This window comes from Chiloscyllium plagiosum, chromosome 33, assembly GCF_004010195.1.
Source record: "Chiloscyllium plagiosum isolate BGI_BamShark_2017 chromosome 33, ASM401019v2, whole genome shotgun sequence".
In the NCBI taxonomy this organism is placed as follows: domain Eukaryota; kingdom Metazoa; phylum Chordata; class Chondrichthyes; order Orectolobiformes; family Hemiscylliidae; genus Chiloscyllium; species Chiloscyllium plagiosum.
The window spans coordinates 39,272,349-39,286,589 of record NC_057742.1 but is presented as its reverse complement, the minus strand read 5'-3'; the positions used below and the strand labels follow the sequence as shown (position 1 = coordinate 39,286,589).

Here is a 14,241-nt window from a genome sequence, read left to right as displayed (position 1 = left end):
GTGTGAGGAAAGGCTGAGGCACTTGGGGTTGTTTTCATTGGAGAAAAGAAGGTTTAGGGGTGACTTGATAGAGGTGTACAAGATGATTAGGGGTTTAGATAGGGTTGACAGTGAGAACCTTTTTCCACGTATGGAGTCAGCTATTACGAGGGGGCATAGCTTTAAATTTAGGGGTGGTAGGTATAGGACAGATGTTAGGGGTAGGTTCTTTACTCAGCGAGTCGTGAGTTCATGGAATGCCCTGCCAGTAGCAGTGGTGGACACTCCCTCTTTATGGGATTTTAAGCGGGCATTAGATAGGCATATGGAGGATAGTGGGCTAGTGTAGGTTAGGTGGGCTTGGATCGGCGCAACATCGAGAGCCAAAGGGCCTGTTCTTCTATGTTCTATGTTCTATGAAACGGAAGTCCTGGAGGAGGTGGAGGGCGTGGGTGATTATTCAGATCAGCCATGATCTCATTGAATGGCAGAGCAGACTTCATGTGTTGAATGAACTGTTTCTGCTCCTATTTGTTGTGGTCTTCACCTAATCAGTTTCTGATTCTTTCCTTCTTTATAATAGTCAGCCTGCCCCTTGATATTATGACAATGTATTACAAGATATTATGACAATGTATTACAAGGTCATTGACTTCTACAGCTACCGTGACTGCATTTCTTCATACCCTCCTTCCACTCTTCTAGTCTGTTGAAACTTTATTGCTGGAACAGCACAGCAGGTCAGGCAGCATCCAGGGAACAGGAGATTCGACGTTTCGGGCACAGGCCCCTCTTCTAGTCTCCATTACATCTAATCCCCTGAGGCTACTTTCCACAATGGCCTTTCTAACATACTTATGGAGCCTCCTCCTCCAGTGAGTTGTTTGATCATCCACCAACATTCATGACTGGCTGTGGCAAGACTGCAGAGCTTAAATCTGATCTGTTGATTGTGGGATTGCTTAGCTCCATCTATCGCTTGCTGCTTATGCTGTTTGACATGCAAGTAGACCTGCTTGGTTGCTTCACCAGGGTGACACCTCATCTTCAGATATGTCCAGTACTGCTGCTGGCATCCCTCCTGCATTCTCCATTGATCCATGGTTGATCCCCTGGCTTGATGATAATAGTTGTGTGATGGATATGCTGGGCCATGAGGTTACAGATTGTGCCAGAGTATAAATCTGCTGCTGTTGAGGGCCCACAGTGCCTCATGGATGCTAATTCTTTACAGTCCAGGCCAATAAAAGAGCTATTGTAATTTGGCTTGAGTTTTCACTGCTTCCAAGTTATCTCCTACTGGTAATTCATGTGCTACCTGCATCATCTCCTTTCTGTTACCCACCTTCACACACAACTTGATGAACCTCTGCTCATTTCTTGACCTGAATATATGTATGTGATGGTCTACATTTCCTCATCAAAGTGTCATTTTTAAAGTAGGAACATTCTCGTATACTTTCAGATTCTTCCTCTGTGGGTGATTTTTGATACAACTTCCTTAATTTTTCATCTTTCCATTGTAATTCTCTGAACTAAAAATATCCACTTTGTCCTCTACCTGTTCTTGTTTTTTCTCAACCATTTGATCAAATAGTCTCTAGTATTTGAACTTCAACTTCCTTATCTTTATTCTTTGATTTCTCTTCCTGCTTCTACCTGTGACTTTGTGACCTTGTTAAAACAGTCAGAAAAAACCCCAGGATATCCTTCCTATAACACCTCACTTGCCTGATTTTCCGCTGGCTTTTCCACCATATAGGATCACTCCCACTTGTGATCCAGCTAAATCATCACCAAGAATAAGCACAATGTCTGTAACCAAGAATTTCTCTGTTAATCTCACCACCATTTCTCCACTTTTCACCGGACACTCCAACCTCACTTTATAAATTGGAACACTGCTCTTCTCACCATGAATTCCACATATTACCACCTTTCCTGGCAACACTCCTTGTGAGTAACAAAACTGCTCATGTTTCACCATTAAAGATTGGCTTGGTCCTGTTGAAGATCTGGACCCCCGGTGAGGTCTCTCGGTTCCACAATCGGTCAATAAGCACTCACAATCAGTCTGGTTCTTTAAGACTTCATTCTTTACTTCTTCATATGGCTGGATACAGAACGTCCAGAAACACACAACTTGAGCACCCCAGTATTCCTCGTAGGAGCTGCACACACAGCTTAATAGAAAGACATTTTATACTTTTTTTAAAGTATTACATTCAAACAATTACTAATGAATACATGATATTGCTTCATTGACAGTGAATTGGTCCAATGATATTTACTCTAAACCAACTTATGTTCCAATGCTTAGGTCACTTTTATCTCACAAACAGAGCCTCTGCGCCAACACCTGAAAGTCAGCGGTTAGTACTTTCTTATCTGCTCAAGTTAATTCTATACTTTAAAGGGCGCATTGTCTGCTAAGCTCTTTTTGCAGCAGTCTCTGGTTAGTCATTTATGCAACTTTAGCAGAATTAGCAGTTAGCAGCCTAAAAGCCTTCTATGCAGCTTTAGCAGAATTATCAGTTCGCAGCCTAGAAGCCATTTTGTCATGTTACTTGCATCGAGAAGCCATCTTGTTGCCACCTCAGTTACCAAGAGCACCTGTTAGGCGGTTGCCCCTGACTGCAACTAGTCACACTAGCTCAGCCTGTATTCAGGTATCAGATTCTCATCAGCCTGTTTTTATGTTTCAGATTTTCACTGTGTCTCTTAAAATCTTAATTTCTTTACCTGCTCCTCCTGTCACACATGAGTAAACTTTACAGTCAAGTAAATTTGTTAGTGGGATCTGGTACTTTCTTATCAATCAATCCCTGATCAAGTTGTAAATATTTTGCAGCTTTTTAGCTTCCACCATGCTTTCCTTTATCACTTCAACACAAACCACTGGCTTTTCCTGTTTTCCCACATCTGTTTTCCCAGTGCTTTTCTAAGCCATGAACACTGTGACTTCATGTGGCCTATTTTATTACAGTGAAAACACCTGAGTTTTTTTACGTCTTTCTCCGTCATGGGTTTCCTTTGTATTCAGCAGTAAACTATTTGATGATCTTCAATGAGATCTCCTTTTCCCTTACCAGCTGAGAATTTTATTTTTTCCCAATTTCTATCCCTCACAGACTGAAATTGATATTGCAAGTGAAACTCTGATTTATGAACCAACTCATAATCATCTGACATTTCTGCTGCTAATCCTGCAGTCTTAACTCTGTTTTTTCACGAGTTCTCATTACTTCAGAAAGTGAAATTTTAAACTCCTCCAAAATAAATATCTCCTAAGAGCATCATGTGTTTAATCTATTTTCAATGCCCATATCCACCTATCAATATTACTTTGTTTAGATTAGATTAGATTACCGTGTGGAAACAGGCCCTTCGGCCCAACAAGTCCACACCGACCCGCCGAAGCGAAACCCACCCATACCCCTACATTTACCCCTTACCTAACACTACAGGCAATTTAGTATGGCCAATTCACCTAACCTGCACATCTTTGGACTGTGGGAGGAAACCGGAGCACCCGGAGGAAACCCACGCAGACACGGGGAGAATGTGCAAACTCCACACAGTCAGTCGCCTGAGTCGGGAATTGAACCCGAGTCTCTGGCGCTGCGAGGCAGCAGTGCTAACCACTGTGCCACCGTGCCGCCCAAACTCAATGTATGGTTAGGTTCCCTCCTTAGATTCCTAAAACGTTGTCTGTTGGCTTCTGGGATGAGCTCATTTGTACTTAAGACAGCATTTTTCACTTCTTTATACTCTCCAGATACATCTACCTACCAGCTTTGTTTGCATCAACAATACCCACATAGTCACCAGCCCTTTAATTTCTGAAATGAAATGAGAAAAGCTTTTCGATCTTGGACAATGCTTGGACATATTTAAACAGATCCCCCAACAGGCCTTTGGTTATGATTGGATTGCTCTCCATCACTGTCCTCATCATTATTCCTACTTTTCACCTCTATCTCCACCATTTTAAATTAACTTTGAGTTTTCCATTCCAACCTATGAAATTTAAAAACTCTCTCTCCCTTTCATAGAACACTGAACATAGAACACTACAGCACAATACTGTTCAGTCCACAATGCTGTGCCGATCATTTATCTTAATCCATGTTTAAACTAACCTACACACCCCTCTATTTACTGCCGTCTATGTGCTTGTGCAGCAGTCCTTTCCTCTTCTTTCTGCTTTTAATCTCAATTCAAACTGCTTCATTTCCTTTTCTTGTTAAAGCTGTTTTATTTTCAATGGAATATAAACCATTTCCAATGATTCCAATGGCATTCCTGGCAACTGTAAATGTTAAGTGATTGCGACAATTATCCCCTCCCCACCTTTCCTCGCAGGCACAGGAAACCCCAACTCCAGCTTGTTTGCCAATTCCAAAAGCTTTCCCCTGCTCACTTACTGTAAAACTCCCAAAGAGAATTCTTCCATACCCAGGAGACCCTTAGCAACTGAAAGAGCCATATTACACAAGGCACACCCTGTTTAAACCAACTGAATCTAACATTCAAATTATATCAGTCCACGTTTACCTCTCACTGCGTTGGTGTCCAAGAATCCTGAAGCCAACCTGGAATTAGAGATTTTGACCCTGACAAGAGCCCTCAATTTTTTATAGACCAGACCAAACTGCCTTAAAGTATATTAAGAGGACCGTCTAGACCCCAACTTTTCTTATTTTATATCTGCATTCCAGATATTATTGGATTCATCACCAAGCAGATTTGAAGTCAGACACTTTTTATTGATACACTAAATACAACAAAACAAAGAAGAAATTCAAATAACTTATCTCTGTTAGAAATTTTAACAGAAAAATAGAATATATAACTAATAAATTGTAAATGTTCCAATATAGTAATATCTCATAACCAAAAGGAAATTCAGTAAAACAGATTGTCTCATATACAATTCCAGCAGCAGGAAGAGAACCCTCAGTTTTTAGCTGTAATCAAGCAAGAAAAAATAGCTTCCATATCCAGCTTCACGTTTCCAGAAGCTATGATTGAAAACCTAAAATTGAAAGTCATGATTCTGTGGGAGCTTGACCATACCCATTCAAGCTGCTTCTATTGTTTTAAAGGTTTTTTAAAAAAAGGCCTTACAAGCTATTTACTTTATGAGATTCCAATAGACAGCTCGGCACCTCTGACTTAAAACGTCTCTTCAAAACAAAACCCAGGACGAAAAAAAATGCCTCTTAAAGCCTTTGCTTGCTTGTGAGACATGAATTGTCTCTTATCCCCAAGGGTGTCTCATTCAGGATGAAATATTCACACAATGTAGAGAACATGGGATGAACTTTCATGGCTCTGAATTATGCTGGCTCTCTGATCCTTATTGTGGTTGGACCAAACATTCATTGGAAGTACTCCTTACTTCCTTCCAATGAGGTTATTATCTACTCAAAGCTCTTGCACCTTGCCTGAATTGTTTCTAGTACGAAATGTAAGTTGGTAACTAACTTGTAGAAATGGGGTCCACAGTCGTTTTGAAAGAAGCCTTCCCAGATGTATCAAAGACAGGATAGTTGCAGGCTGATTGACCAGAGTGACTTTGAAAAATTGATGATGACTGAAATAGAAAGGAAAATAATGAGTCAAATGAGAAAGATTTTTAAAAAAGAGTAGAAACTGAGTAAAATAAGACAGAGCTAGAAAGAGAGGGAGGGTAAGAGAATGGGGAATAAAGGAGAGAAATACAAAAAACATAAGTGAGAATCAGAAAAAAGTCACATAAAACAAGAAAATAGAGGGAGAGAAGAAAGAAAATGAGAAGCAGAAAGATTATGTAATGTGGCAATCTGTGATTGTTGCAGGGACAAAGATGAGCTTTACTGTCTGACTCTTTGTTAAGTTTTCTCAATCGTTGGTTTGTTTTCAGTTAGGATCCTTTTCTCACTTAAAAGCAGAAAACCCTGGAAACACTCAGCAGGTCTGAAAGACAGAGAAATGGAATTAACATCTGAGGTCCACACACGCTCTGTAGAATTTCTTACCTTCCAACTTGTCATAGATCTTCCATTATTTTTTGGCTCATACTCCCCTACCCATTTAACTTGTTCAAAATCAAATACGTTTCCAACTTTTCTTAATTTTCCCACGGATGCTAGCAGACGTCCTCGGTTTTTCCAGCATTTTCGGTCTTTGGTTAAAAGTTTCAGCATTTACAGTGTGTGGCCGATCTGAGGGAAGATGAAATAGTCCAAGTCCTTCACTGAACCACCTCAGACATTGATATATAATTGCCACTTGGGATTAGTGGTGCACTGCATCAGTAAACCAGCGCAGGAAGCCTTTCATCTCATTTTTTTTAGCAATAGTAAGTTTTGAAACATCTCTCCTGCTGTGAACTATTTAAATTTCATACAGCTTGAAAAGTCATGACATTGACAATGTATAAAGTAAGCCATAGTATTGAAATGCTTTAACCTGCTGGACAGGACACATTTGCTAAAAATAGAATGTAAGTTGACAAGCTGTCCTCACTTTGATATTCCCTTCTCTTTCAGAGGAAACACCAGATACACTACAAACTGGCAGTGGTTATTAATTATCTGGGACATTGCCTCTCCTTAGCTGCCCTCATCATTGCCTTCATGCTATTCATGCGACTGAGGTAAGTGAATTAATAGAATCATAGGACTGTTACAGCACAGAGAGAGGCCATTTGGTCTATTCTGTTTATGACAACTCTTGACAATAGAAAGTTAGTTGTTGCATTTTTATCCCACTCAATAACAATTGTATTGAGTGCTTATCCAAATTTCTTATGTAAAGCTGCGATTAGTCCTGCCTCCACCACATTCTCAGGTAATGCATTCCAGATCTCAACTACTTGCTACATGAAATACATTTTCACCATTGGTTAAAAACAAAGAAAATTACAGCACGGGAACAGATGTTTTGGCCCTCCACACATGCGCTGATCCAGGTCCTCCATCTTAACCTGTTGCTTATTTCCTAAAGATCTGTATCCCTTTGCTCCCTGCCCATTCATGTATCTGGCTAGATACATCTTAAATGAAGCTATTACACCTGCTTCTACCACCTCCACTAGCAACACGTTCCAGGCACCCAACACCCTCTGCATAAAGAACTTCCCACGTATATCTCCCTTAAACCTTTCTCCTCTCACTTTAAACTCTCATGATTTTGTAGACCTCAGTCAGGTCCCACCTCAACCTTCGTCTTTCTAATGAAAATAACCCTAATCTACTCAACTTCTCTTCATAGCTAGCACCCTACATACCAGACAACATCCTGGTGAACCTCCTCCGCACCCTTTCCACAACATCCACATCCTATTGGTAATGTGATGATCTGAACTGTACGCAGTATTCCAAATGTGATCAAACCAAAGTCCAATACAACTGTAACTTGACCTGCCAACTCTTGTACTCAATACCCCATCCGATGAAGGAAAGCATACTGTATACCTTCTTGACCACTTTATCAAACTGCATTGCTATCTTCAGTGTACAATGGTCCTGAACACACAGATCTCTCTGTACATCAATATTCTCCAGGACTTTTCCATTTACCATATAGTATACTCTTGAATTGGATCTTCTAAAATACATCAATTCGCATTTGCCTGGATTGAACTCCATCTGCCATTTCTCTGCCCAACTCTCCAATCTATCTATACTCTTCTGCATTCTCTGACAGTCCCCTTCACTATCTGCTATCAGATCACTATCAGATCATTTATGTATATCACAAACAACAATGGTCCCAACACAGATCCTTATGGAACACCACTAGTCACAGTTCTTCATTTTGAGAAACTCCCTTCCACTCCTACTCTCTGTCTCCTGCTGCCCAGCCAGTTCTCTATCCATCTAGCTAGTACACCCTGGACCCCACGTGCATTCACTTTCTCCATTAACCGACCATGGGGAACCTTACCAAATGCCTTACTGAAGTCCATATATGTGACATCTACAACCCTTCCCTCATTAATCAACTTTGTCACTTTCTCAAAGAATTCTATTAAGTTGGTAAGACATGACCTTCCATGCACAAAACCAGGTTGTTTATCAATGATAAGCCCATTTTCTTCCAAATGTAAATAGATCCTATTCCTCAATACCTTCTCCAACAGCTTCCCAACCACTGACATCAGGCTCATCTGTTTATAATTACCTGGATTATCCTTGTTACCATTCTTAAACAAGGGGGCAACATTAACAATTCTCCAGTCCTCCAAAGCTGCAAAGATATCTGCTCAGGTACCAGCTATTCCCTCTCACACTTCCCTCAATAACCTGGGATAGAACCCATCTGGACCTGGGGACTTGTCCACCTTAATGCCTTTTGGAATACCCAGCACTTCCTTCCTTCTTATGCTGACTCAACTTAGATTAATCAAGCATCTATCCCTAACCTCAACACCATCATGTACTTCTTGGTGAATACCAATTCAAAATACTTATTAAGAGTCTCACCCATTTTCTCTGATTCTACATGTAACTTTCCTCCTTTGATCTTGAGTGGTCCAACCTTTTCTCTAATCACCCTCTTTCTCCTTATATATATGAATAAAAGGCTCTGGGATTTTCCTTAAATCTGTTTGCTAAAAAATTTTCATGATCCCTTTTAGCCCTCTTAATTCCTCATGTCAGATTGGTCCTAATTTCCTGATATTCTTTCAAAGCTTCATCTGTTTTCAGTCGTCTTGAACTTATGTAGGCTTCCTTTTTCCTCTTAGTTAGTCTCACAATTTTACCTATCCCCCATGGTTCCATAATCTTGCCATTTTCACATAAACATGTCTAATTTGCCTCTTGAAAGCCTCCCATATATCAAATGTGGATTTACCTTTAAACAGCTGCTCCCGATCCACATACCCTAGCTCCTATCGAATTTTGTTATAGTTGGCCTTCCCCTAATTTAGCACTCTTCCTTTAGGACTACTCTCATCTATGTCCATGAGCATTCTAAAATTTACGGAATTGTGGTCACTATTCCCTGTTGAAACTTCACCCACTTGACGGGGCTCATTCCATAACACCAGGTCCAGTATGGCCCCTTCCTGAGTTGGACTATTTCCATACTGCTCTGTAAAACTGTCCTGGATGCTCCTTGCAAATTCTGCTCCATCTAAACCTCTAATACTAAGTGAATCCCAATCAATGTTGAGAAAATTAAAATCTCCCATCACCACCACCCTGTTGCTTCTACATCTTTCCATAATCTGTTTACATATTTGTACCTCTACCTCTCACTCACTGTTGGGAAGTCTGTCGTACAGCCCCAACATTTTTACCAGACACTTCCCATTTCTGAGCTCTGCCTATATTGCCTCATTGCTCGAGTCCTCCATAGTGCCCTCCTTCATCACAGCTGTGCTATCTTCCCTGACCAGTAATGCAACTTCTCCATCCCTTTTATCTCCCTCTCTATCTTGCCTGAAGCATCGATATGCTGTGATATTTAGTTGCCAATCATGTCCTTCCCTCAACCAAGTCTCAGTAATGGCAATAACATCATACTGCCAGGTACTAATCAAAGCCCTAAGTTCATCTGCCTTACCTACTCCACTTCTTGCATCAAAGCAAATGCATCTCAGACTACCTGTCCGTTTGCGTTCATCATCTGCGTCCTGCCTACTCTTCCCCTTAGTCACGCTGACTTCATTATCTAGTTCCTTACAGGCTTCAGTTACTGCCTCTTACTGTCCACTAACCTCCTCATTTGGTTCCCATTCCCCTGCCACAGTCTGGATCCTTTATCATTCAGCTTAAATTGATACCCTTTGGTTTTCTATTGTCTATGAATGGAAGAGTTTCTCTCACTTATTCAATCTAGATTCCTTGAGATTTTGAACAGCTCTAGCATGTCTTGTCTTTTTTATAATATGATATATCTTTATTGAACATGTCTTCTTTTAATCTTTTCTTGAAAGAGAACTGCACCAGCTCATCATAGAATGTAGGATTTTTTTGTTAAAACCAATATGTGACAAGCCCAATGAGAGGAGATATGATCCTGGATTTAGTTTTGGGAAATAAAGATGGGCAAGTGGATTAAGTGACAGTAGACAGGCATAGTGACCACAATTCGATTAAATGGAATACTATTATGGTAAAAGACAGAGATAAATCAGGAGTAAAAGTTTTAAACTGGTGGAAGACATTTTTTTTTAAACTAAAAAGTCTGTGGTGGACTGCACAGGATGCCTAAAGGATAAACCAATGGGAGGCACTGAAAAGGGAGATCCTTAAGGCACAAAGCAGACAAGTCCACTTCCCATCGAGACAGTCCAAAAATGTGCAGGTTAGGTGAATTGGCCATACTAAATTGCTGATAGTGTTAGGTGAAGGAGTAAATGTAGGGGAATGGGTCTGGGTGGGTTGCTCTTCGGAGGGTCAGTATGGACTTGTTGGGCCGAAGGGCCTGTTTCCATACTGTAAGTTATCTAATATAGATCCCCATGGTGTCTCCAATAATTCAAATATTAAACAGAATGAGAAAGTTTATACTCAATGCTGCAGATAGCCAAGAGGAATATAGAAAGTACAGAGATCAAGTTAAAAAATAAATAAGGAAATCAAAGAGAGAGCATTATTAGATTGCTTTAGCAAACAAGAGAATGAAAAAACCCAAATGTTTTACCAGTATACAAAGAGTAAAAGCGTAGTTAAGGAATAAATGGGACCTATCAGAACTGAAGAAATTTGTGTGAAGATGAAAAGGATTTGGGAATAATTTAGGAAAGATTTTGTTTCCATATTCACAAAGGAAAGGGATGATTTGGATATAGGAACAGTGTGAAATTTGGGACAACAGAATCATGATGAAAGAGGAAGGTTTAAAAGAATTGAAATCTTTGAAAGTGGACAAGTGGCCAGAGCCAGATGGGTCATTCCTTACGATGTTGAAGGTGATCAGGAAGGAAATATCAGCTGCTCTCAGGATTATTTTGCAAACTTCACTAGACACAGATGAGGTACCTGAGGGCTGGAGGAATGTAAATATGGTTCTGCTATGTGTACAAAGGAAATGCCAAACAATTATAGGCCAGTAACAAAAATAGAACTTGCTGGAAAAGCTGAGCAGGTGGAGAGAAATCAGAGTAAATGTTTCAGGTCGAGTGACCTTTCCTCAGAACCTCTGTAGCCCAGTGAGTCTTACTCAGTGGTGGGAAAATTGTTAGAATCATTCCTGAGAGATTGGATAAATTGTCACTTAAGAAGACACGAACAGGTCAGGCATAATCAGCATGGCTTTATTAAGGGAAGTTCATGCCTTACAAATTTGATTGAATTCTTTGAGGAATTGACAAGGAGGATTGATGAGGGTAATGCAGTGGGTGTTGTCTACATGGATTTTAGTAAGGTAAGGTCCCACATTGCAGACTGGTCAAAAAAGTAAAAGCCCCTTTGGATAAAGCATAATGCGTTGAATTGGATCTTACATTGGCTGAGTAACAGGAAACAAAGTTTAATGGTCCACAGCTGTCCGTGCAAATGCAAAGCTGTTTCAAGCTCAGTAACTTGTCTGAGGTTTTAAAGAAGTAATAATTAGAATTGATGAGGGCAGAGTGGTGAACATGATCTTTAATGAGGCGCTCAACAAGGTTCCTCATGGTGGATTGGTTAACAAGGTTAGATCACAAAGAATAGAGGGAGAACTAGCCATTTGGATACAGAACTGGCTAGAAGTTAGAAGTCAAAGACTTGTGCAGGGTTGTTTTTCAGACTGGAGGCCTGTGACAATTGGTCAGACCACATTTGGAGTATCGTGTGCAGATTTGAACGATATACTGGCCCTGGAGCCTGTTCAGAGGAGGTTTACAAGAATGTTACCAGAAATGAAAAGGATATGAGGAATGTTTGAGGGTAGTAGGGATATTCCGGGTAACTACAGACCAGTGAGTCTGATGTCAGTGGTGGGAAGGTACTGTGAGAAGGCTGGAGAAGGATCTATTTATATTGAGAAAAGAATGGGCTTATCAATGATAGACAACATGGTTTTGTGTGGGAGAGATCATGCCTTACCAACTTAATAGAGTTCTTCAAGGAAGTGACCAAGTTGATAGATGAAGGAAGGACTGTTGATGTCATATACATGGACTTTAGTAAGGCATTTGATAAGGTTCCCAATGGTAAACTAATGAAGAAAATTAAGTTACATGGTGTGCAGGGTGTTCTAGCTAAGTGGATAAAGAACTAGTTGAGCAACAGGAGACAGAGTAGTAGTTGAAGGGAGTTTCGGGGTCAGTGTTGGGGCCACTGGTAGAACATAGAACATAGATAGAGCAGTACAGCAAGTGTGAGGTGATTCACTTTGGAAGGAGTAACAGGTATGCAGAGTACTGGGCTAATGGTAAGATTCTTGGTAATGTAGATGAGCAGAGAGAACTCGGTGTCCATGTACATAGATCCTTGAAAGTTGCCACCCAGGTTGATAGGATTGCTAAAAAGATGTATGGTGTGTTAGCTTTTATTGATAGAGGGATCGAGTTTCGGAGCCATGTTGTTGCACTTGTATAAAACCTGGTGCGGCTGCACTTGGAGTATTGCGTACAGTTCTGGTTGCCGCATTATAGGAAAGATATGGAAACTTTGGAAAAGGTGCAGAGGGGATTTGACAGGATGTTGTCTGGTGTGGAGAAAAGGTCTGATGAGAAGAGGGTGAGCAACTTGAGCCTGTTTTCGTTAGAGAGATGAAGGTTGAGTTGTGACTTAATAGAGACGTACAAGATGATCAGTGGATTAGATAGGGTGGACAGTGAGAGCCTTTTTCCTTTGATGATGATAACTAGCACAAGAGGACACAGCTTTAAATTGAGGGGTGATAGATATAGATCTAGGACAGATGTCAGTGGTAGGTTCTTTACTCAGAGTGAAGTAAGGACATGGAACATCCTGCCTGCAACAATAGGAGAATTGGAAAATTTAAGGGATTTAAATGGTCCTTGGATAAACAAACGGATGATAATGGAATAGTGTAGGTTAAATGGGCTTCAGATTGGTTTAATAGGTCAGTGAAACATCGAAGGACGAAGGGCCTGTACTGCACTGTAGTGTTCTTTGTTCTAGGTCCAGATTAAACTTTATCCATGTCTCCAGTCTATCTATATGTTTCTGCATCCTCTGGCAATTATACTTATGGGTGGCATGGTGGCTTAGTGGTTAACACTGCTGCCTCACAGTGCCAGGGACTCAGGTTCAACTCCTGCCTGGGCTGACAGTCTGTGTGGAGTTTGCCCGTTCTTCCCAGTGCTCCGATTTCCTCCCACAATCCAAACATGTGCAGGACAGGTGAACTGGCCATGAAAAATCACCCATAGTGTTAGGTGCGTTAGTCAGGGGTAAATTTAGGATTGGAGGAATGGGTCTGAGTGGGTTACTCTTCAAAGGGTTAGTGTGAAATTGTTGGGCCTGTTTCCATACTGTATCCTAATCTTATCTGCAGCTCCACCGATTTGTCATTGCAAATTTATTAATCAGACCATTCTTCTCCAAATCATTTACATATATTACAAACAACAGGGGTGCCAGTATTGATTCCTGCAGAGCTGGTCACAATATCCAATCTGAAAACCAGTCTCCCATTATTCTCTGTCTTCTATGATTAAGCCAGTTCTCTGTCGATCTTAACAGCTCACCACAGATCTCACGTGACATTTTGTATCAGCCTGCCACAAGGTCAGATCATGGTGTCTCCAGCTGATGAAGAAGCAGCACTTCAAAAGCTAGTGCTTCAAAATAAATCTGTTGTGCTATAACCTGGTTTTGTCTGATTTTTAACTTTGTCCATCACAGTTCAACACTGGCTCCTACAAATTATAATTTTATTCGGAGAATGCTAAGTCCTAAATCTATTCTCCATTCCAGGCAATATCTTGGTAAATCTCCTCTGCACCCGCTCCAAAGCTACCACATCTTTCCTAAAGTGAGGCGACCAGAACTGCACAGAGTACTCCAAATGTGGCCTTACCAAGGTCCTGTACAGCTGCTACATCACCTCCCGACTCTTGAATTCAATCCCTCTGCTAATGAACACTAATACACCATAGGCCTTCTTACAAGCTCTATCCACCTGAGTGGCAACTTTCAAAGATCTATGAACATAGACCCCAAGATCCCTCTGCTCCTCCACCTTACTAAGAACCCTACCGTTAACCCTGTATTCCGCATTCTTATTTGTCCTTCCAAAATGAACAATCTCACACTTGACAGGGTTGAACTCCATCTGCCACTCCTCAGCCCAACTCTGCATCATATC

General features: G+C 40.8%; 1 protein-coding gene across 4 annotated transcripts in view; it reads left to right on the top strand.

Moving 5' to 3' along the window:
• The window catches only part of LOC122540028 (corticotropin-releasing factor receptor 1-like), a 345,294-nt gene that overhangs the window by 203,878 nt on the left and 127,175 nt on the right, over positions 1–14,241 (top strand). For all 4 annotated transcript variants that reach the window (XM_043675338.1, XM_043675340.1, XM_043675337.1 and 1 more), the window contains one exon: positions 6,516–6,622. In XM_043675338.1, coding sequence (XP_043531273.1) covers positions 6,516–6,622 — 107 coding nt within the window. The remainder of the gene's footprint in view (positions 1–6,515; positions 6,623–14,241) is intronic.